At 44.1% G+C, this 24,192-nt stretch overlaps 1 protein-coding gene across 3 annotated transcripts in view; it reads right to left on the bottom strand.

Annotated features, from left to right (window-relative positions):
- The window catches only part of LOC141176044 (uncharacterized), a 171,446-nt gene that overhangs the window by 110,664 nt on the left and 36,590 nt on the right, over window positions 1-24,192 (bottom strand). The window contains exon 7 of one of the 3 annotated variants that reach the window (XM_073660025.1): window positions 12,841-17,616. The exons of the other annotated variants lie outside the window; for them this stretch is intronic. Coding sequence (XP_073516126.1) covers window positions 16,427-17,616 — 1,190 coding nt within the window. The 3' untranslated portion in view covers window positions 12,841-16,426. Of the gene's footprint in view, window positions 1-12,840; window positions 17,617-24,192 lie in introns of those variants that run through there. 3 annotated transcript variants of the gene reach the window in all.

Genomic DNA, 24,192 nt, shown 5'->3' with positions numbered 1-24,192 from the left:
GTGACCTCTTTGGCGCGCTCCTGGAACCGGATGTCAATCCGAGTGGCAAGTGTTATTAAGTCGTCGAGAGTGGTCGGAATGTCCCGACCGGCGAGTTCATCTTTAATACAGCCGGACAGACCCTCCCAGAAGACAGACACCAGGGTGTCGTTATCCCAGGCCAGCTCCGAAGCAAGGGTACGGAACCGTATGGCATATTGGCCCACGGTGAGATTTCCTTGATGGAGGCGTAGCAGAGACGATGCGGATGAGGTCCTCCGTCCGGGTTCGTCGAAGACTTTCCGGAAAGCCGTGAGAAAGGCTGGCAGGTCGGACACCAGGGGGTCTCCTCTCTCCCATAGAGGATTTAGCCAAGCCAGAGCCTCCCCCGTGAGGTGGGACATGATAAAGGCTACTTTGGACCGGTCGGAGATAAACTGGTGGGACAAGAGTTCAAAGTGCAGGGTGCACTGGTTTATGAAGCCCCGAGCTTGAGCGGGGTCAACTCCGAAGCGAGGAGGTGCAGAAAGCCGGGGTCAGGATACCATGGTATTGGTGGGCAGCGGCGCTGCCAGGTTGCGAGTCAAGACACTAGCGGTGGTTGCTGGTGGAGCAGTCAGATTGTCCAGGCGAGAGTTGACATTCCGCAGGTGACTCAGGATGGACTCCTGTTGGGACCTCTGACGGGACAGTTCATGACATAGGTCCGAGAGCGAGGGAGTTTGGGTGCCACCGGGTTCCATGGCCCGAGCAAACTGTAACGGGTCTGGGAGGCGGAACCTCTGAGCAACTATACAAGGGGGCGGTCCTTGTAAGGAAGCGGGTGGCTCCCAGGGAAGACGGGCAGGTAGTCACGGCAAGTGACAGGGACAGTCTCTGGGTAGAAGGACGGGTAGTCACGGCAAGTGACAGGGACAGTCTCTGGGTAGAAGGACAGCAGGCAGGTGGCTGGTGAGCGCTCCCATGTGAGCGGGCGAGAGTCTCTGAACAGGCAGGTGGTCAAGGCAAGTGACGGCAGAGCCTCCAGGTAGACTAGCAGACAGGTAGCAGGTGGACGCTCCCAGGAGAGCGGGCAAGAGTCTCTGGACTGGCAGGTGGTCACGGCAAGTGACGGCAGAGCCTCCAGGTAGGCTAGCAGGCAGGTAGCAGGTGAGCGCTCCCAGGTGAGCGGGCAAGAGTCTCTGGACAGGCAGGTGGTCACGGCAAGTGACGGCAGAGCCTCCAGGTAGGCTAGCAGGCAGGTAGCAGGTGGACGCTCCCAGGTGAGCGGGCAGGCTGGTCCATAGACAGACTGACAGGTGTCGGAAGGCAGACCGTCGGACCGCAGGCTTGCAAGCAGGTAAGCGGATATCAGGCAGGTATCAAGCAGGAATCTGGCAGGTGACTGGCAGGTAACAGGCAGGAATCTGGCAGGTGACTGGCAGGTAACAGGCAGGAATCTGGCAGATGACTGGCAGGTAACAGGCAGGAATCTGGCAGGTGACTGGCAGGTAACAGGCAGGAATCTGGCAGGTGACTGGCAGGTAACAAGCAGGAATCTGGCAGGTGACTGGCAGGTAACAAGCAGGAAACTGGCAGGTGACTGGTAACGGGACCTGAGGGCTGAAGCAGAGTGAAGGCTTTGCAACAACATTGCTCGGGCACCTCCATCTTGGAGGAGGTGCCTTATATATGGAGAGGTCCTCCGGCCATTGGCCGGGGACTCCTTAGGGCGGCGCGCGCGGCCCCTTTAAGAGAGGGGGAGTGCACGCGCGCCCTAAGCACAGTGACCGGGGAGGAGCGCGCGCTGCCAGCAGAGCGGGAGGAAGACGCCGGGCACGGAGCGGAGAGGTGAGGGGAACAGCGTCCCTGCCTAGCAGGAGGCAGGGACGCCGACGCTACACTATGCATGATTTATACGGCTGTCTGACTGCGTCCTATGTGTGAGTCGTCCGAGACTGTATTTTGAGAGCACAGAAAAGTGGTTAATATTTCTTGCATGGGGCTTCAAGTCAGTGGACTTTTATAAGGGATATTCTGATGCTGCATGTTGGGGGGCTTGCACAGGGAGGAGGAGGATGTAAGCACGGGGCTGCATGTTGACTGGGCTGCACAGGGAAAGGCTATTGTTGCATATGGGAGGGCTTGCACAGGCAGTGGGGCAATTCTGCCTGTAAAGAGCTGCAAATTTGGAGCTTGCACAGGGAAGGGGGTGATGTTACATGTCGGTGGTCTTGCACAGGGATTGTGCTGATACTGCATGCACAATGCTGCATGTTGGGTGGCTTGCACAGGAAGGGGTGATGTTGCTTGCATAGGGCTGCATGTTGGAGACTGTACAGGGCAGCGGCTGCTGGCTGTTTCTTGCATGGTGCTGCATGCTGGGGGCTTCGCAGGAAAGGGGATGTTACTTGCATGAGGCTGCAGGTAGGTGGTGTTTATGTGAAGGGAAGGGGTGAGGTTACTTACGTGGCGGGGTGGGACGTCACAGGAAAGGGGGTGATGTTGGTTATCTGAAGTAAGGGATTAATGTTATTTACATGGATATCTGCCTGAAGGGGCTGAGAGGTGAGGAGCGAGTCATGTTTTGAACATAAAATGTTTTTTCTTGTTAATAGTATTGGGGGACACAGAACCGTGGGTACACACAGTGTCACCTGGAGGCTCAAAACTGCATTAAAAAAATGTTGCTCCACATAACGGGCTACATTCCCTAGTCAGACACTGTGCAGCTCAATTTTAGCCCAGTGTCCATAGTAGTTAGGCACAAATTGCATTGAATCTTCTACACAATTTTTTTCCCAGGTGGTGCGGATTTCCTCCATCTTTTTTTCACCATCCCTTTCACTTCACTGTAGTGTATCTCCCTGCGAATTACATTTCATCACTGGCCATTGTCCACCATGACTGCTACCGCAGTGGAGTGCTGGTGTCTCCACAATCCATGTGAGGTCACGGAAGCGGTGACCCTGTGAGCATCCAATGACATCAGATACAGTAGATGAGTATAATCCCTTCAAACTCCCCCTCCCCTTCTCTTTATTTCTATTGGCTTGCTTGAGTCTGTCCATTGAGGGTCTCCCAACTTTCTATTCCCGTTGGGCCATTCTTTTCTCTCTTTCTGTACTTTCTTGATGCTTCTCGGCGGCTTTTTTCCGGGGTTCATGTGCTTTTTTGTGAAGTTCGAGGAAGTGTTATCGGTGGTACGGGGCCCACCCAGGTCCTGGCTAGGCACTGTACTACATGTGTGTGACTTGCACAATATTGCAAGTTCATCTATGTGCAGTTCTAATGCAAGGCAATCGCCCCCTCAATGGATGAGGAGGCTGAGAATGGTTGTTCATCAGTATTCTGCACCTGTGTTACCTCTTCTAGTAAGGGGGTCTGCTGCATCCCATGTGTGCATTTTCCTTGCGATCTTGGCTGATCAATACCATTGCATTTTTGCTTTGTTTCTAAATGAATTATTCGGGGAATTTTTAAAGTTTCTTTCATTGCTTTGGCTGTGCTGTTTATTTTCTTGCGGCTAGGTCTGAAATCTTGTTCCGCCTATAGGGTGGCATGATACCACTTCCACCTCCCCCACCTGGCTTGGGTGCAGTGGTAGAGTGGTATGACGGAGGCAAAGGGAGGGTGGGGGGTGGAATAAGAGACTGGCATTTTTCTCCCTTCAAGCAGTTTTCACTGGGTTTACTTGGGAAGAGCCTTATTTTCCTGGGTTTTCTGCTGCAGACTCTCTTGCTGACTCTCTTCTCCTGTTCTCACACTCTTCCTTTCCTAAGTAAGCATCCAAACAGAAGACCCAGGTGCCATCTGTCACCATTGCCATTTGAGGACACAGTAGCATGCTTTCATGCCTGCACCTTTACTGGTTAGCAATAGGTGCCATTTTGGGCCTATTTTCAATTTTCCAGGCACCATGTCCTCTTCCTGGGAGCCCCACATGCAGCCTCCTGTGGCTCTAGTTACTTAATGTCTGTGTTTGCGCTGTGACAAATACCTCCCATGTGTTTAGCCCGGCTCCCTCTATGCTCACTGCCATATAGGTGCTCCCAGAGGTTTTTCTCCTCTCGTGACTCCTATTCCTACAGAGACGACAAACTCCTCTCGACCCTCTAACTCCAGGCAGCCCTCATTCAAACCTAGACCTTCCTCACACACCCATTTTAAGGCCACAAAGCCCTCCACTTCCAGATCCTCCACTATACGAAGATCTTATATTACGCTAAAGTTTTCCTACTTGAAGGGACAGGTTTCTGCCCTTTCCATACTTTTTCATTATATACTAGCATTTCACAAACAGGTTAAGACCTTCCTACAGGAGGTGGCTCATTGCACCCTCCTTACATTCAATTGGTGGAACTTTGGGACCTTTTTTTTTTATTGCTCTCCAATAGCCTCCCTTTGATCTTCTTAGGCAACTTCTCCTCAAAATTCCCTTTATAGAAGCTGTTGCGAGGCAAAAAATCAGAAAATAAGGCATTGTGGTGGGTGCTGTCACGATTACAACCAAGATGAGAAGGTGTAGAAAAACAGTGAACATTTATTTATCACATGATGACCTGAGGAAGAAATCAAATCAATGTTGATTGATTGATTGCTATCCGGCCACCACCCTCGGGGGTGGTGGCCGGATAGCAAGGCTCCTCAACTACAATATGTAAGTGGCATTATGCTTGACTTGATAAATTTGCTCTTTTTTTCAGACTTCCCTATGTGCAATATCTTGACTAGCTGATAGTATGTGTTAAATGTAAATGAATTTAGGCACTTGCATCTTATTTATTCATTACTTATTTATGTTCTGACACACATTGGCACTTTGCACTTTGTTTAATTTTGCTGCTATCATATATATTGAGTACTGATATCTATGCACTAGCACTTTCTAATACTTTTTTACGTCTTGCTCATTTATATTTATTGGCATTTATACTCCTCTAGGGATGATTATAAAACACTATATACTTAAAATCTATTCCGTCATATGCTTTGCTATTTGATTGCTACATGTTCTGATACCTTTGCTTATTTTATGTATGTTTTATATTTATTCCTAATAAAATTACAATTTAAACAATTTATTTATGCCTCATTTTAATAGAGACATGATTTGGAGCTCTAGTATTTTGTTTTTTGATCGACTTTGATTGCTGCATTTCGGGGGCTAACGTGCCAGCAGTGGTGTTTGACCGCTCCTGGCACATAGCACCGGGTGTCAGCTGTGACAATCAGCTGACACACGGCGGCGATCGCCCCGCAGCGCTTGAGCGCGGGCGCGATCGCATTATGCGTATTAGTACGTAGCTGGTCCATAAGTCCCAGGGCGCAGCTAGGTACTATTACTGACGTCGTTGGAAAGGGGTTAAAGAACAGTAACTACCAGTTGGATCATTATCAGGGTGCGTTCACACAGTGTGATTTGTTGCAGAAACTATCTGCAGCAAAGTCCTCACCAGTAGACCTGCACTAAGTTGTTCAGATCTTGCAGACAATTGTTCTGTCTTCAGGAGTACCTGTTAAAAACAACAACAAAAACATCCATGATATTCGCTTATACAACCAAGGTGTTAGGTCCTGCCAGTGATTCTCCGTGTATTCCGGCCTTCCATGTGCCCCATGCAGCCTGATTAATTGCAGAGATCATATGGGATGAAACATTTTTTACAGTTTTACTGTAAAGTGACATAAGTTTCTTTTGGCTGAGGGTCTGACTGGTGGTACCCCCACTGTTCCATGGGACAGGCTCTGGAAGAGGTCATGCTACATATTTTACAGAGGGGTAAAAATACTCCTCTTAGCAATTTTGATGAGTATGTTTAGCCAACATGATTTGCAGTAACTCAAATCTATAGTACATGGATAGGTATACATAATACTAAGATCTCACTATTAAGGGAAACTATCGCATAAACAAAGCTTACAAATGGTCCTCAGCAAATATTTCAAACTGCAACCCATCCTTTTCATGTGTCAGGATGGGTTGCAGACTTAAGAAACAGCTCAAGAAAGGCAACAATTGTCAGAGGAGCGGCGTGGGGTAATTGTTGAACAACCATACGTCACTCAGCCACTGGGCAGGGCTGTGACATGAGAACAAATATAACCTCCCCGCTGACTGAGCACAACAGGGTTTTTTTCTCTCCAGACTCAGTTCTACATGCGCAGTCCGTCGCCATTCCCTGTTGTAACGCCGTCAGGCAGACAGAGCAGAACGGGTATACAGTTAAGCATAGAGGAGGATGAAGCAGAAGAAAAACCCCTGTTGTGCTCAGTCAGCGGGGGGATTTATTTTTTCTCATGTCACAGCCCTGCTCTTTGGCTGTCGGAGATTTGTTTGTTCATGACGCTGCTTCTCTGAAAGTTGAGACACTTCTCAAGCTGTGTTTCTTCATTCTGCAACCCATCCTGACACGTGACTAGGACAGACTGCACTCTAAAATATGTGACAAAGGCCATCTTTATCACATTGCCGGAGAACCCCTGGAGAACAGTTTTATTGTTTTGGCATATTTGAATGCTGTATCACCCCATGCATTAAAAGGAGAACAAAGAACTAGTTTGAAGGCTGCGATTAGTTATCACCTAATCCTTAACCCCGTCATGACATTTGACGTACCTATACATCATGGTCGGATGGGGTTCCCGACTGATGTTGTATAGGTACGACATGGGTATCATGCGTGGCACAGAAGCTGTGACAGCGTGATCGCTGCCGGGGTCTTGGCTACATGATAGCCAAGCCACAATTCTCATAGCCAGGTGCAGTGCCTGCACTGTCCCTAGCTGTTTAACCCACTAAATGCTGCGATCGATATCAATCGCAATATTTAGTAGGCTAGGAGAGGTAAGGGATTCCCTCTTCTGTCCAATCATTGCCCCCAGAATGTCATCGAGAGGGCCCTATGGTTATCAAATCAACCTGAGGTCGTCATGATGACATCCAGTCTGCCAGCAACAGTGGTCTGCTTGGATCATGCCAGTAGCATGGGTAACTATCCTCCTAAACATGCCTCTCTTGGGCTATAAGCCTACAATTTTAAGTGGGCAGGTAGAAACCAACACTAATTAAAAGCACCCTTGGGCTGATGGGTGGAGTGCAGAGTCAGAAAAGGAGGCAGTCAAAACTTCCATGATAAACTGCAAGAAAACAAAAAACCTGACCAGCACCTCCATATAGTGTGAACAGGTGCACGCTGCAATGACTGCATAACATATAATAAAAAAGCACAGCAGCACACTGTAAGGGCCAAGACATGCAAACACTGAGAACATAACAGCTAAACTGTGTTATTGCTAAATAAAATGTACTTACAAAAAATTAAGGTTCTTAGGCTTATAGCCCAAAAGAAGCATGTTTAGGAGGATAGTTACCCATCATGCGGAGGTCACCTTGCAGTGGTTGATGGGCATACATAAATTTGCCAATTTATGTGCTAAGAACCTTCATTTTTTTGTAAGATGCCAGTAGCATGGTGTAAGAGGCTTATGTCAGTGTAACACTGGTGTGATGCATTGCAGTGATGGTACATAAAATTCTGTGACACTCCTCTGGTGTCAATATGATCACTACACCCATAGATGTCTTCATTGAGAGTTGTCGTTTATAAATGGGATCACTTAAGGGGGGGGGGGTCTATGAAAGAGTTAAGCTAGCACCAGGACTCGTTCATCCAGAGCAGACGTCCTCAGGAGAGATTTGCTGCAGGATCAGCCTAGGGTCAGCGGTGCTAATACCCAGAGTCCATGTATATGCAGTAAGTGAATAGAAGAATGGTAGCACTCACCATAGGTATGTGGGATCTGCAATCTTTATTTGGATAGACATAAAGGAGAACTGGTGCAGGAGGAGTGCGGGGAAGAACGTTACTGGACTGCGGCCATTTCACGTTTAATTGCGCTTCTATAGGTCCACTGTACATTATACGGATGTAGACCCGTAGAAGCAAAATCAAGCGTGAAACGTCCGTAGTCCAGTAACGTTCTCCCCCGCACTCCTCCTGCACCGCTGTTCCTTTATGTCTTTATCCAAATAAATATTGCAGATCCCGCATACTTATGGTGAGTGCTACCATTCTTCTATTCACTTAAGGGGGATTCTGCTGTTCTGGAACCTCAGGGGCTCTGCCAATGTGACATGGCACCCACAAACCATAACAGAAAAATCTGCACTGTAAAATGGTGTTCCTTCCCTTCTGAGCTACGCACTGTGCCTCAAAAGTAGTTTTTGACCACGTATGGGGTATTGACGTATTCAGGAGAAATTGCATAATAAATTGTATTGTTTGTTTTCTCCAATTACAAACTTAGGGCCAAAGTAACATTTTAGTGGAAAAATGGTTATATTTCTTTTGCTCAGCTCAATGTTATACAATTCTGTGAGTCGCCTGAGGGTTAAAAATGCTCACTACTCCCTTAGTTGAATTCCTCTAGAGGTGTAGTTTCCAAAATGGGGGCACCTGAGGGGGTTTCTGCTGTTTTGGCATGTCAGCGGCTCTTCAAATGAGACATGGTGTCCGCTACCTATTCCAGCCAAAATGGCGTCCCTTCCCTTCAGAGCCGTGCAATGTGTTAGTTTTCCACCACATAAGGGTTAACAGCTTACTCAGGAGAAATTGCACAACCAATTTTGGAGTCGATTTTCTCCTGTAACTTTTGTGAAAATAAAAAAATTGGGGCTAAAACAACATTTTTGTGGGGAAAATTAGGGTTTTTTTATTTTCACGGCTCATGAAGCACCTTGGGGTTCAAGGTGCTCACCACACATTGGAAAAATGAGAAATTGATGATAAACTTTTAACCCTTCTAGCTTCCTAACATAAAAAATTATGTTTCAATAATGGTGTTGATGTAAAGTAGACATGTGGGAAATGTTATTTATTAACTATTTTGTGTCGCAGAACTCTTAGGTTTAATGGCATAAAAATGAAAAATTTGAAAATTGTGAAACTTTCTCCAAATTTCTGATATTTTCACAAATAAAAGCAAAAAATATCGTCCTAAATTGACCACTAACATGAAGAACAATTTGTCAAGAAAACTCAATCTCAGAATCACTGGGATCCACTGAAGCTCCAGAGTTATTACCTCATAAAGTGATACTGCTCAGGAAGGTGAACAAACAGGCTCTGGGGAGAAAGGTTTAATAGGACTTAGAGGAGGAACCGGTCCAGAAAGCAGAAGATCCATCAAGTACCTGCCACATACAGTATTCTGTGATAGAACTAGGAGATGAATAATGGCGTTGTGTGAGGACTTCTCTGGGCTTCTGTTCTTCATCCTGCAGTCGTCTGAATGGATCTAATGTGGACGGGAACCAGCTAAGCCGCATTCTCTCCACAGCTGTTACCTCACTGTTCACACCACACAATACCCCAAAAGAGTCTCCGTGCTGAAGGGGTTAATGCCCCCTGCGCCCAGTAATGAGGAATCTCCACATACCTCCACCTGCAGAGCCGGTGGAGAAACTTCTCTGCAGTCAGTGACATTTCCGGCATTATTTGCCCCTCACTACTGGCACAATTACCCCGCGCCGCCTTTTCTACAGTTTTATGTGTGGAATGTAACGTGGGATTTTCCTGCTTGGAGACAAATAGACGACACATGAGGTGATTATCACCAGTTACCGGACGTCTACTATATGGCGGCATATGATTGTGCTATCCACTCCATACCAGGAGCTAAAAGGCAGAAATCTCGTATGTTTAACCCCTTCCAGGGAGGGCGGCCTTGAAAAACTATATTCAGAAGAGTCCGGCTAAGGGCTCATACCCACATGTGTGAACAAAAAAATTCCGTATTCTGGACCGAAAAAACGGAAGAGTTCCATGCGATTTTCATGAGAGGAAAATGCGATTTTTTGCACCTAGCATCCGTATGACATCCGTATGCGTTTTTTTTCTCTGCAACTATTATTCTGCCATCATTTACAAGACCATTTACAGTGTTCTGTGCTACAGAATGATAATGTATCCATAAAAATTGGATGGCATATGGCTGGTCCCATTGACTTGCATTGGTGAGTCTCATCCGATATACGCAGTATGCTGCGATTTTTTTCTCAGTCCGATTTCAGCTGAGAAAAAAAAATCACAGATGAGATGTACCTCATAGATTAACATTGATCAGAGTGCAATCCGATTTATTATCGGATTGCTCTAGTCTGTTTTTCTTGCATTGGGCTCATACTCATCTGCGTGAAAAACGGATGAGTGCAATCCGATAAAAAATTGGATCGCACTCTGATCAATGTTAATCTATGAGTCCCTGCTCATCTGCACAAAAAATCGAAGCATGCTGCAATTTGCCACATATATCGGACAAGACTCGCCAATGCAAGTCAATGGGCGCGAGAAAAAAAACGGATGGCACATGGACCATCCATATGGCATCCAATTTTTACGGATAGATTACTATTCTGTAGCATACAACACTGTAAATGATTATCGAATAATAGTTGCAGAGAAAGCAAAACGCATTGCATACGGATGTCATATGGATGCTAGGTGCGAAAAATTGCATTGTCCTCATGAAAATCGCATGACACTCATCCGATTTTCCGGTCCATATATCGAAACGTTTTTTACACACATATGGGTATGAGCCCTAAGGGTCATATACGGCCATCCACCTCTCCAGTCACAGAGGGGTGGGTAAAGATCTTAGGCAGCGCATTCAGGATGTGCAGGAAGGTTTACCTATGAACAAGCTTTATGTACTGCCCTCTTTACGTGTAGATCTTTTTGATGAAGAACATGATTCCTTTTTAGCTAGGCACGCGGGTTCGTCTGCCACTTGGAGATCTCTTTCTAGGTCCTTTTGGTGGCAGAATGCTCTTAAGGATATTGGAGAGTATGTTTGGAAATGCAAAGTCTGTTCCAAGGCTAAAGCCTCTCATCAAGCTCAGTGTGTTATCTCTTCCCTAACGATGTTTCGTTGCAGCCCTGGACCCACTTGTCCATGGACTTTGTCAATGATTTGCTTAACTCTGGTGGTATTACTGTCGTGTGGGTGGTGGTGGAACATTTGAGCAAAAAGGTTCTTTTGGTCCTGCTTCAAAAGTTGCCAACTGCTAGGATCTTAGCAACTTTGTTCATTTCTCATAGATTAAATTTCATGGTGTTCCCAAAAATATAATTTTTGATTCAGCGGTTCAATTTCTGGCTAGTTTTTGCTCCAGATTGGGTAATAAGCTGCTTTTTTCTCTCAGTTTTTATATCGAGACTAATGGTCAACCAGAAGGATGAACCAGGAAATAGAGCAGTATTAGTGATGTTTTGTCTCCTCTAATCAGGAAGACTGGGTGGAATCTCTGCCCCTTATCAAGAGTGCTCTAAATAACCGTTCCTCAAAGGCTACCGGGACCTTGCCTTTTTTTAGCTGCTGTAGTTTTAATCTAGAGTTTGGGAATATTTCAGGATTACAATCATCCCTGCCAGTGGAGGAGAGATTTTGTCCCAATTAATTAAGGTCTGGAGGGAGGACAAAAGGGATTTTTTGGTAGCTAGTGACCAGGCCAAAAGTGGTGCTAACTGCAGACGTAGGAAAGCTTCTATCTTTAGGGTGGGGGATTTTGTGTGGTTGCCCTCAAAATATCTGCGCTTAAAGGTCACATATAGAAAGTTTGCACCTAAATTTGTAGGTCCTTATAAAATTATTACAAATTTAAATCATGTGACAGTTAAGTTGCAACTTCTTATTACCTGGAAAATCATAATTCTTTCCATTTTTCTCTTTTAAAAAAATTTGAGGGGACCTCAAGACATAAATAAGGTGGATTTGGAAGGGTGTCGGGAGTATGAGGTAGAGCGAGTTCTTAGTTCCAGGTGGGTCAGGCGCTGTCTGCACTATCTCGTTAAGTGGAAATATTATGGTCCTTAAGGTAGCTCCCAAGTTAATATGGGGGATCTTCCTGCGATCAGATAAACAGATTATTGGGTGGGGCTGGGGAAAACCCAGCAGTCATGGTACACATTGGTACCAATGACAAAGTTAGAGGAAGGTGGAAGGTCACAGGGAATTAGGAGAGAAGTTGAAGTACAGGACCTCTAAGGTAGTGTTTGCAGAAATACAGCCGATTCCACTAGCGTCACTAGAAAGTTAGCGGGAACTTAAGGAGATAAATAAGTGGCAGGATAAAGGGTTTGGGTTCATGGAGAACTGGGCCTACTTCTGCTGGCTACAGGCTCTACGATAGGGACAGGCTGCACCTCAACTGGGGGGGTGCAGATGTGCTGCAGTGAAAAATGGTCAGATGGATGGAGGAGCTTTTAAACTGGGATCTGGGGGGAGGGAGGTTTTTTGTGAAAATATGGGGATAGAGTAGACAGAGAGAGAGACAGTAGGGGTCAATGAGGATTTAGGGGGCTGGGACATTCAAGGAAAGTAAGGAGGCAAGAAGGAGTAATAAATAGTTAATAGTATTAAATGTCTGCTGGCAAATGCAAGAGGTCTTGCAAACAAAATTAATGAATTAGAGACTCTTAATGTCAGCCACAGATTACGATGTGGTGGGCATTACGGAAACCTGGCTGGCAAGTCACGACTGAGTGATAAACAGAGGATTACACTACATTCAAAAGGTTAGGAAAGATAAAAAGGTAGAGGGGTGGGTATTTTCATTAAATCCAACTTAAGACCTGTGCTAAATGACGACATTGGAGGGGAGCTTCGACAATGTAGAGTCAGTATGGGTAAATGTACAAGGAAATGCCAATAATGTAACGCTGTTAATTGGAATTTGCTACAAGCCTTCTAATATAGCTGAACATGTAGAGGATGAAATGCTGCAACAAAAACAAGTCATGGTCAAAGTGTTGGCTCCCTTGATATTGTTCCAGAAAATGACGTAATTCTCCCAGAAAATTATTGCAATTACACATATTTTGTTATACATGTTTATTTCCTTTATGTGTATGTGAATAACACAAAAAAAAACAGATAAAAAAAGGCAAAGTGAACATAATTTCACACAAAACCAGAAAAAATGGACCGGTCAAAATTGTTGGCACCTTTTCTCAAAATTGTGGGGTGTGGGTAAACAACTTCGTTTCAAGCATGTGAAACTCGTTCATACTCAATTGTGGCAAGTAACAGGTGTGGGCAACATGAAAATCACACCTGAAACCAGATAAAAAGGGAGAAGTTGATTCAATCTTTGCATTGTGTGCAAGCGTGTGCCATACTAAGCATGGAGGACAGAAAGAGAAGAAGAGAACTGTTTGAGGACTTGAGAACCAAAATTGTTCTAATCTTGAAATTCTTGATATTTTTCAAGTCCATCTCCAGAGATCCGGATGTTCCTTTGTCCATGGTGCACAACATAATCAATACATTTACAACCCATGTCACTGTAGCTAATCTACCTGGATGTGGACAGAAGAAAAACTGACGAAAGGGTAGTCCAGATGGTGAATAAGTAGCCCCACCAAAGTTCCAAAGAAATTCAAGCTGTCTTGCATGCTCAGGGTGCTTCAGTGCCAACGTGAACCAGCCGTCAACATTTGAATTAAATGAAACGCTATGGCAGGAGAATAAGGCGGACCCCACAGCTGACACAGAGGCATACAAAAGCTACACTGCAGTTTGCCAAAATGTACATGAGTAAGCTAAAACCCTTTCTGGGGAAGCGTCTTGTGGACAGAGGAGACCAATATAGAGCTTTTCGGTAAAAGCACATCGTTCTACTGTTTAAACAGAACGAAGCATGCAAAGAAAAGATCACAGTAACTACAGTGGAATATGGTGGAGGTTCAAAGATGTTTTGGAGTGGTTTTACTGCCTCTGGCATTGGGTGCCTTCACTGTGTGCAAGTCATCATGAAATCTGAAGATTACCAAAGGATTTTGTGTGGCAATGTAGTGCCTAGTCTCAGAAAGCTGGGTTTGCGTTCTAGGTCATGGGTTGCCAGCATGGCAATGACCCCAAACATACATCAAGAAACACCCAGAAATGGATGGAAACAAAGTGCTGGAGAGTTGTGAAGTGACCGCCAATGAGCTTGGATCTAAATCCCATTGAACACCTGTGGAGAGATCTTAAAATTGCTGTTTGGAGAAAAATATTAAAATTTGAGAGTCTTCAGTAGTTGATACCTTTGGCTAACTGAAAAGATGGTAAATTGCAAAATTTCAAGACTACTCAGGTCTCTTTTCAGACACAGTATAACACAAAATCTGAAGTGTCATATATTTATACACAACAGGGCACAGGAATAATGCAATAGATAAGACAAGTTGCGTGAAGCAGAACTATTAGCATGGGAGAGGGAGAAGCAGTTGTGGCCATGAATATTGGAACAGTTCATTGATAAGGAGTGTGAAAGTTTTATTGTCCTGTGATTGAGGTCTGGTCCATGATTGTGACGCCCAAAACGGTCTGAGGAGCACGTTTCTTAGTTGACATAAATCCATGTGACACATTAACTCCTGATCTGTGAGTGTGTCAAAGATTGTCATAAGTTTGTAATTCCACATTTTTCTGTCTCTCTGAGATTTGAAGTTCCCTTTTAATACAAGTAATTTCATGTCCATGATGCTGTGATCAGGGATAAAAAATGTTTGGCCACAGGTAGATCTATTCTTTTTTCTTTTATTGTGTGGCGATGAAAATTCATCCTTGTTCTAAGTTTTTGCCCTGTCTCCCCTATGTACAGACCGCCAGCTGGACATTTGGTACATATAATTAAGTACACTACATTAGAAGTGATGAAGCTGAAAGTACCTGGGATCTTGTGGTTGTCTCCTGATTTGAGTTGGGAATCCTTATCTTGTCAGTGGTCATTATAAATAGACAGGTTTTACATTTTTTTCTGGCTGCAGGGAAAAGTTCCTGTAGCTGTTGGAGAGGACAGGGAGTTTCTGATAATGATGCTTCTTAGATTTGGGGGCTGCCTAAATCACAGAAGTGCTGGGTCTGGAAATATAGATTGTAATCAGCATCTTTTTGTAATAATGGTTGTAATTTCCATGCAGCTCCCATTAGCATCTCCAGATTTGGATTGTAGGTGACTACTAGAGACACCAGATTGCTTTCTTGTTTAGTTTTGAAATGTAGGAGATGATTCCATAATATTATGGTGGCTCTTGCAATCTGGTTTACAATTGTTCTTGTATGGTAGCTCTCGTTCAAAAAGGCCTTTCTGAGGCCACCAAGGTGTTAATTTCAGTACAGGAGTAGTTGAGTGTTAAGTTGATGGTGAGATGAAATTGATTAAAGTGTTCATGGAACGTCTTAAGCTGTTGCTGAGATTCTGTCCAGATGATTAAAATATCGTCAATGTAACAGTAGTAGGCAAGAGTCCTGATGGGACATGAGGACAAGAAGTCACTATAAAGCTTGGCCACAAAAAGATTTGCGTACTATGGAGCCATTTTACTTCCCATTTCTGTACCAGTCTCCTGTAGATAAATGTTATCAAATTCAAATAATTGTGGGTGAGGATGAATTTTGTAAGTTTCACCGCAAAGGTGAAACAATCCTCCTTGTCTGTTTTCTTTCCCTCCCAGTACCTTTTCATTCTAACAATGTTAGGTTTCTGGGAGATTATACTTGTTCCTTTTATTTTTGGTTCTCATTAGCTTGCCTTCTGTGCCCTATATGAATGTGTCTTAGTTTCTCACTCAGGGTTTTCATATCTTCACACTTTTCTTTCCCCTTGTTGACAGTGTATTGCTGCCCCCCCCTCCCCCCCTGATTCCTCAGGAGGTAAGAGAAACTCCTCAATGACTTATTAGGGAGTTAGGTCTGAGGTGTTATTTTTAGTTGTGCAGCTAGGGCCTGTCTGTACAGAGACTAATTGGGTGTAGTTGCTGCATTCTTCCCTGTGTGGGTTCTCTGGTGGCTATCAAGATGCGCTTTCTGGTTAAAAGATTTCCCAAATTTTGAACATGAAAAATGCTTCTCTGCCCGACTCTCCTGAATCTCTTTTGCTCTTTATGATTCCAACTAGTCTCACCAAATACAAAAGGTCTTTAGTAAGCTACCTTATATAGGCTGCTAAGAATATCATTCCTCGTCACTGGAAAAGTACTTCTCCACCTACTCTGGAGGAGTGGTTCTGTGACATAGCTCTTCTAAATAGGATGGAACATTTGATTGCCCGATCCCCCACTGATTGTGATAGATACTGTGAGACTTGGAGAGACTGGATTGAATTCCAGGAATCCGATGCCTACCGTCTTACATCACACTAATGTGACCCACCCTTTTCTCTGGTGCGTGTCTTCTCCGTCCGGATTGTGCTCTGCATTGGTTCGGGCCTGGCTGCACTATGTATAGTTTCCATTGGATTTTAGTAACTTCATAATTGTAATACTGTTGGCGTAAAATGTTCCTTTCCTTCCTTTTTCTTCCTATAACTTGATGTTTTATTGGACCTTATACTTATATTCTATGATATACTGATGCTGATATTGTCCTGGTTATTCTTTTTTTTTTGTATTTTTGTAATTGAAAATTATTTAACCTTTCAATAAAAATTGAATTTTGAAAAAGGCTTCTCCCCTGTGTGACTTCTCTGATGTTTATTAAAAGTTGCTTTCCGTGTAAAATATTTCCCACATTCTGAACATGAAAATGGCTTCTTCTCTGTATGAGTTCTCTGGTGTATAACAAGACTGTACTTCTGTGTAAAATGTTTACCACATTCCGAACATGAAAAAGGCTTCTCCCCTGTGTGAGTTCTGTAGTGTTCAACAAGATGGCATTTCCGTTTAAAACGTTTACCACATTCTGAACATGAAAAAGGCTTCTCCCCTGTGTGAGTTCTCTGGTGTATAACAAGACTGTATTTCCATTTAAAATGTTTACCACATTCTGAACAGAAAAAAGGCTTCTCCTCTGTATGAGTTCTCTGGTGTATAACAAGACCGTATTTCTGTTTAAAATGTTTACCACATTCTGAACATGAAAATGGCTTCTCCCCTGTGTGAGTTCTGTGGTGTTTAACAAGATGCACTTTCTGTTTAAAATATTTCCCACATTCTGGACATGAAAAAGGCTTCTCCCCTGTGTGAGTTCTCTGGTGTATAACAAGACTGTATTTCCATTTAAAATGTTTACCACATTCTGAACATGAAAAAGGCTTCTCCTCTGTATGAGTTCTCTGGTGTATAACAAGACTGTATTTCTGTTTAAAATGTTTACCACATTCTGAACATGAAAATGGCTTCTCCCCTGTGTGAGTTCTGTGGTGTTTAACAAGATGGCATTTCTGTTTAAAATATTTCCCACATTCTGGACATGAAAAAGGCTTCACCCCTGTGTGAGTTCTCTGGTGTCTAACAAGATCTGATTTCTTGTTAAAATATTTCCCACACTTGGAACAAGAAAATCTATTCTCGGCTGTGTGAATTTTTTGATGTTTAGGAAGAGATTTTTTGAGAGGAAAACTATTTCCATATTCTAAAAAGGTCTTCTTTTCTTTAGGAGCAGTTTGTTTTTTAATGCTTAATTTGTGACTATGATTTTCCTTAGTAGTCGGTAATGAATCAGAAGACAGGACCTGTTTCAAAGGATCAGGTGACAGATCTTTGCTGTGAAGGGATGATGGTATATCTGGAGTAATAGCATTCACTTCAATTGTATCCTGTGGGATCTCAAGATCTGATTTAAAGATTGAAGATGTCGGCCGTCCCTCTGATCTCCAGGTACAGTCATCTGCCAAGATAAAAATCTATTATTTTTCAATAAAATATCCTTGGATTTTATATTTTTTTACATTTCTACTTAAACTGTCTATAATAATGGCAAGTTATGTAAATATATTGAATTAATTATTCACCAAGACACTGACATTTCACAATCTAATAGAAAACCTCATAGGATGAACCAGTAGAGCGTGGTTTTCAACTGTTTGTTCATTCTGCCTCCCAAATATGGAATAAAAAGCCAGCAAGTTATGTAGGCAACAATAATACCAATAAAAACTTCTACTCATCTCACAAACAACAAGCCCCACTCAGGTCCATCGTCTGTAAATAGAAAAAAATCATAGTTACCGGTAACAGGATTTTACAGAGCCCATGATAGCACCACCTGAGAGATGGTATCCGCCCACCAAGGACCGGAAACCTGCTTAATAAAAAAGGCGGTACCTCTCCTCCGCATCAGTTTTGTTTTAGAGGACCTCCAGACAGTATGCTAGTACACAACAACCACCAATAAAACATTTCTGACTATACACCCATATATAGAGAACACCATAAGTGATCAAAAAAAAAGGGGGGGGGGGTATACAAGGGTGCTGTCATGGGCTCTGTAAAATCCCGTTACTGGTAGGTAACTATGATTTTTTTCCCCTTCTCCTATGACAGCACCACCTGAGATTTATATAGAACAGACACCTTAGGAATGGATCACCGCTTGCAACACCTTTCTCTCAAAGGATAGATCAGCAGATGAAGAAAGATCAAGCCGGTAATGGTAAGGTAGAAGGAGATTACCATGTTGCTGCCTTACATATGTTATCAATGGACACTTCCGCCTTCTCAGTGCAGGAGGCTGCACCAGCTCTGTGGAATGGCCCTTCAGGTTCTCTGAAACCGGCACATTACTAGGGGAATATGCTAAGCTAACGGCGTCCCTGATCCATCTAGCTATAGTTCCCCTTGTAACTTTAAGTCCCTTACTAGCTCCCTGGAAGGAGACAAATAAGGCATCACTTCTCCTCCAAGGCCTTGTTACCTCCAAATACTGAACCAAAACCAGTCTAACATCTAGAGTATGAAGCCTCTGTTCCTCTAAATCTTTTGGGTTAGGATACAATGAGGGGAGAATGATCTCCTGTGTTCTATGGAATTTGGAGGCCACCTTCGGAAAATAGGCCAGGTCTGGTCTTAACGCAACTCCATCTACAGTGACCTGTGTAAAAGGATGATTTACTGACAGAGCTTGTAAGTCACTAACTCTATGGGCTGATGTTAGCGCTATCAGTATCGCTGTCTTCAGAGTGAGAGTTCTTTCTTTCACGCTTCCTTAGGGCTCAAAAAGGAGACTTAGTCAGGGCTTCCAGGACCAGGTTTAGATCCCAGGGAGGCATTCTCGGGGTAGCAATAGGTCTGGATCTATCGTACGCCTTTTTAAACCTGATAACCCATCTATCTGCTGCCAAATTATAGTTATATAAAGCTCCAAGTGCTGATACTTGCACCTAAAGGGTACTGGTAGCCAACCCCATATCTAAGACACTTTGAAGAAATTCCAGAATAGCTTTAATAGGAATTTTAACCTTAGCAGAGTGCGCCAAAATAGATAGGAATTTTGCCCATGTCCTACCATAGATCTTAGTCCTCACAGGCTTCCTGCTTTTGAGCAGAGTAGTGACTAGACCTGGAGAAAACCCTTCCTGGATTAGTAACGACCTTTCAAACTCCAGGCCATCAAATGCCCGACCTCTGAGGATGGAAGACTGGGCCTTGCTTAAGGAGATCTGGAGCATCTGGAAGGACCCATGGATCTGACTGGGACATCCTCTTTATCCAGGTGAACCAGGGTCTCTTGGGCCAGAATGGGGAGATTAGTATGACCCTTGCCTGTTCCTCCCGGATCTTCCTCAAAATCGTTGGCATTAACATTAACGGGGGGGAAAGCATAGGCTAGGCCAAAGCTCCAGGGTATTTGTAATGCATCTACTGCATAGGGTCTTTCTGTTGGATTTAAGGAGCAGAAGATCCTTGTTTTTCTGTTTCGTTTGTTTGCGAAAAGTAGAGATGAGCAGTGTTAGACTCAAACTGTTCGCCAATCTCAAATTCAAGCTGTTTTGGGCGGTGTTCGAGTCGTTCGACGAACACGAACGATTTGCAAAAAATTCGGCTGTTCGAGGTTATGTTCGATAACTGTTCGTGCACCAAAAGTGTAACTGGATTTTTTCACAGTAATACTGTTATTAGTGATGAGCGAGCATGCTCGCCACTGCTTGGTACTCGCCCGAGCATCTCAGTACTCGAGATGCTCGAGCAGGAGCTGGGGTCCCCAGCCTGCATGTTTGGCGCTATTTAGAGCACCAATCATGCAGGGATTGTCTGCCACTCACTGTAATGTCACAGCCATGGTGGTTGTGGCATTACAGTGATTGCCCAAATTGATGGGAAAAGTGCTCACAGTGAAACATGAAAAGCCGGCAATTCAGCAGCGGCATACACCGGTACCCGACAATTTAGAACAGAAAGAATAGAGCATCACACATAGATTAGATAGATAGAAACATATCAGTCACATATATAATAAGTACAGTGACAGTGTTGGTTACTGTACTTGTCATTTAGTGTTAAAATAAAGGATTTATTAAAAAAAAAATTGACGTGGGGTTCCCCGTAATTTTAGTCTCTAGCGGAGGTTAAGCAGACGGCTGGGGCAGATGTTTGAAGCCTGGGAAGGGGGTAATACCCACGGAGCTTCCCAGGCTACTAATATCAGCCCCCAGCTGAATACCTAGCCTGTACTAGCTATTAAAATGGGGGACCCAAAAAAAAAAAATGACGTGGGGTCCCCCCTATTTTAATAGCTATAAAAGGCTAGATAAACAGCTGGGGGCTGATATTAATAGCCCAGGAAGGGTGCCATGAATATTGGCCCCCTCCCAAGCTAGAAACACCAGCAGTCAGCCACCCCAGAAATGGCGCATCCATAGGATGCGCCAATTCTGGCACTTAGCCTCGCTGTTCCCACTGCCCTGTAGCGGTGGCAGTGGGGTAATAGGGTTGGGGTTGATGTCAGCTTATAAGGCCATCTGACATCAAGCCCAGGTAAGTAATGGAGAGGCGTCTATAAGACACCCCCATTACTAACCCCATAGTCAAAGTTAAAAAAAAACACAAACACCCAGAATAAAGTCCTTTAATTGAAATAAAGACACAATTCTTTATTGTTCTAAATTAAACCATACTTACCAGTACGCCCATTCCAGCTGAAGCCAATGTCTTCTGCAATAAAAGTAAAATAATAAACCAACCTCATCCTTACCTTTCCATGGTTCCCAGGACGGCTTCAGCTCTGCTACATTGACATGACAGGCTGGATCGCAGCAGAAAGCCGCCCTTTTTATCTTGAAGGTTTCCTGTCCTTGAAGGGCGGATCCCCTCTCTCGTTGTGCAGTCATGGGTGACAGAAAAAATCTGATCTTTAGTTTTCTTTGCCTCTTATATGCAGAGCTGAGAGCATAAATTCATGTTGTTCTGCAAACTGTAGAATCTGCTCTTTCACTAACAGGAGAGGTCGGGATCTCGTGCCCCCCTGATGATTGAAATAGGTGACTGTTGTCTGACATAATTCGGATGTGTTGTCCCTGTAGTTGGGAATTGAACTTCATCACTGCACTATTTACCGCCGACAGCTCCTTCATGTTTTGAGGAGAAGGCTTTCTCGCTGTCCGACCAGACTCCTTGTATTACACGATCTCCCAGATGTGCTCCCAGCCATCTCAGCTTGAGTACTCTGTAATTATGTCCCTGACCTAATATGACCAAAGACCTCTCTGTGACAGGTTCTCCCAATCCAGCCACCATGCGATTGAGATGATGGCTGTATTGGAAAGTGTCATCTTCCTGTCCAAGTGTCCCCTGAGTTGTTTCTCCGCTGCTAGTATATCTTGCTGCAGATATCGGGAGTGTATCTGAGCCCACGGGACTGCTGGGATACATGATGTCATTGTACCTAAAAGAGACATTGCTTTCCTTAGGGTCATGGATGGATTCCTGACTACTCCTGAGGCTAGGGACGTAATTCTGTTTTTCTTGTCTTCCGGTAGCAGACAAGTCTATCCCTCTGAGTCCAAGATAAGCCCTAAAAAAGACGGAACCGTCCAAGGCTCCAGGCTTGACTTCTCTAGATTCAGTATCCATTCAAGATTGATCAGGCTGGCTCTGACTCTTGTCAATGCGAGTTTTCAATGCTCTCTTGATTTGCATACTACCAAGAAGTCATCCAGGTAAGGGACAACTAGAGTATCTTGTTCTCTCAAATGCGCCATTACCTCCAGAATGATCTTCGTAAAGATTCTTGGAGCCATGGAGAGGCCAAAGGACAGAGCTGTGAACTGAAATTGCCTCACATGATTGAGGATATACACAGCTACTCTCAGATACTGCTGGTATCCTGTATGGATTGGGACGTGGTAATAGGCGTCCTTCAGGTCGAGGACACTCATATAACAACCCGGGAACAACATCTTTATGGCTGATATTATACAGTACAGACCAAAAGTTTGGACACACCTTCTCATTTAAAGATTTTTCTGTATTTTCATGACTATGAAAATTGTACATTCACACTGAAGGCATCAAAACTATGAATTAACACATGTGGAATTATATACTTAACAAAAAAGTATGAAACTACTGAAAATATGTCTTATATTCTAGGTTCTTCCAAGTAGCCACCTTTTGCTTTGATGACTGCTTTGCACACTCTTGGCATTCTCTTGATGAGCTTCAAGTGGTAGTCACCGGAAATGGTTTTCACTTCACAGGTGTGCCCTGTCAGGTTTAATAAGTGGGATTTCTTGCCTTATAAATGGGGTTGGGACCATCAGTTGTGTTGTGCAGAAGTCTGGTGGATACACAGCTGATAGTCCTACTGAATAGACTGTTAGAATTTGTATTATGACAAGAAAAAAAGCAGCTAAGTAGAGAAAAACGAGTGGCCATCATTACTTTAAGAAATGAAGGTCAGTCAGTCTGAAAAAATGGGAAAACTTTGAAAGTGTCCCCAAGTTCAGTTGCAAAAACCATCAAGCGCTACAAAGAAACTGGCTCACATGAGGACCGCCCCAGGAAAGGAAGACCACCTCTGCTTCTGAGGATAAGTTTATCCAAGTCACCACCCTCAGAAATCGCAGGTTAACAGCAGCTCAGATTAGAGACCAGGTCAATGCCACACAGAGTTCTAGCAGCAGACACATCTCTACAACAACTGTTAAGAGGAGACTTTGTGCAGCAGGCCTTCATGGTAAAATAGCTGCTAGGAAACCACTGCTAAGGACAGGCAACAAGCAGAAGAGACTTGTTTGGGCTAAAGAACACAAGGAATGGACATTAGACCAGTGGAAATCTGTGCTTTGGTCTGATGAGTCCAAATTTGAGATCTTTGGTTCCAACTACCGTGTCTTTGTGCGACGCAGAAAAGGTGAACGGATGGACTCTAGATGCCTGTTTCCCACCGTGAAGCATGGAGGAGGTGTGATGGTGTGGGGGTGCTTTGCTGGTGACACTGTTGGGGAATTATTCAAAATTGAAGGCATACTGAACCAGCATGGCTACCACAGCATCTTGCAGTGGCATGCTATTCCATCCGGTTTGCGTTTAGTTGGACCATCATTTATTTTTCAACAGGACAATGACCCCAAACACACCTCCAGGCTGTGTAAGGGCTATGTGACCAAGAAGGAGAGCGATGGGGTGCTACGCCAGATGACCTGGCCTCCACAGTCACCAGACCTGAACCCAATCAAGATGGTTTGGGGTGAGCTGGACCGCAGAGTGAAGGCAAAAGGGCCAACAAGTGCTAAGCATCTCTGGGAACTCCTTCAAGATTGTTGGAAGACCATTTCCGGTGACTACCTCTTGAAGCTCATCAAGAGAATGCCAAGAGTGTGCAAAGCAGTCATCAAAGCAAAAGGTGGGTACTTTGAAGAACCTAGAATATAAGACATATTTTCAGTTATTTCACACTTTTTTGTTAAGTATATAATTCCACATGTGTTAATACATAGTTTTGATGCCTTCAGTGTGAATGTACAATTTTCATAGTCATGAAAATACAGAAAAATCTTTAAATGAGAAGGTGTGTCCAAACTTTTGGTCTCTACTATAGATTTCATCTTGAAGGGTCTGTAGATTAGAAAGTTGTTTAGGCCCTTCAAGTTGATTATGATCCTAAAGGAGCCATCCGGCTTCTTTATCAGAAAAAGGGGCGAATAGAATCCTTTCCCCTGCTCGCTTATTAGTCTCTCTCAGAACCTTCTTTTCCACTAAGTTTAATACCTCTTGCTCCAGGGCTGTTTGCTCTCTGGGCATCCTGGGAGAAGAAATCATGAACGTCTGCAGGGGAATGGATCTGAATTCCAGTCTTAGTCCTGTCTTTATAATCCCTAATATCCAGGCACTGGATGTAATTTTTTCCCAGGTAGGCAGAAGTGGGACAGTCTGCCTCCTACCTGCGGAGGCCCATCACTTAGGGGTTTTTCTGTTCTCAGAGGAAGGGCCTCCGAACATGAAGCCTCCACTCCTTGACCTTCCA

Source organism: Phyllobates terribilis, unplaced genomic scaffold, assembly GCF_046119375.1.
Source record: "Phyllobates terribilis strain yellow unplaced genomic scaffold, ASM4611937v1 Scaffold_17__1_contigs__length_24005725, whole genome shotgun sequence".
Taxonomy (NCBI): Eukaryota; Metazoa; Chordata; class Amphibia; order Anura; family Dendrobatidae; genus Phyllobates; species Phyllobates terribilis.
Note: the sequence above shows the minus strand (reverse complement) of the source record. Positions and strands in the feature narration are given on the sequence as shown.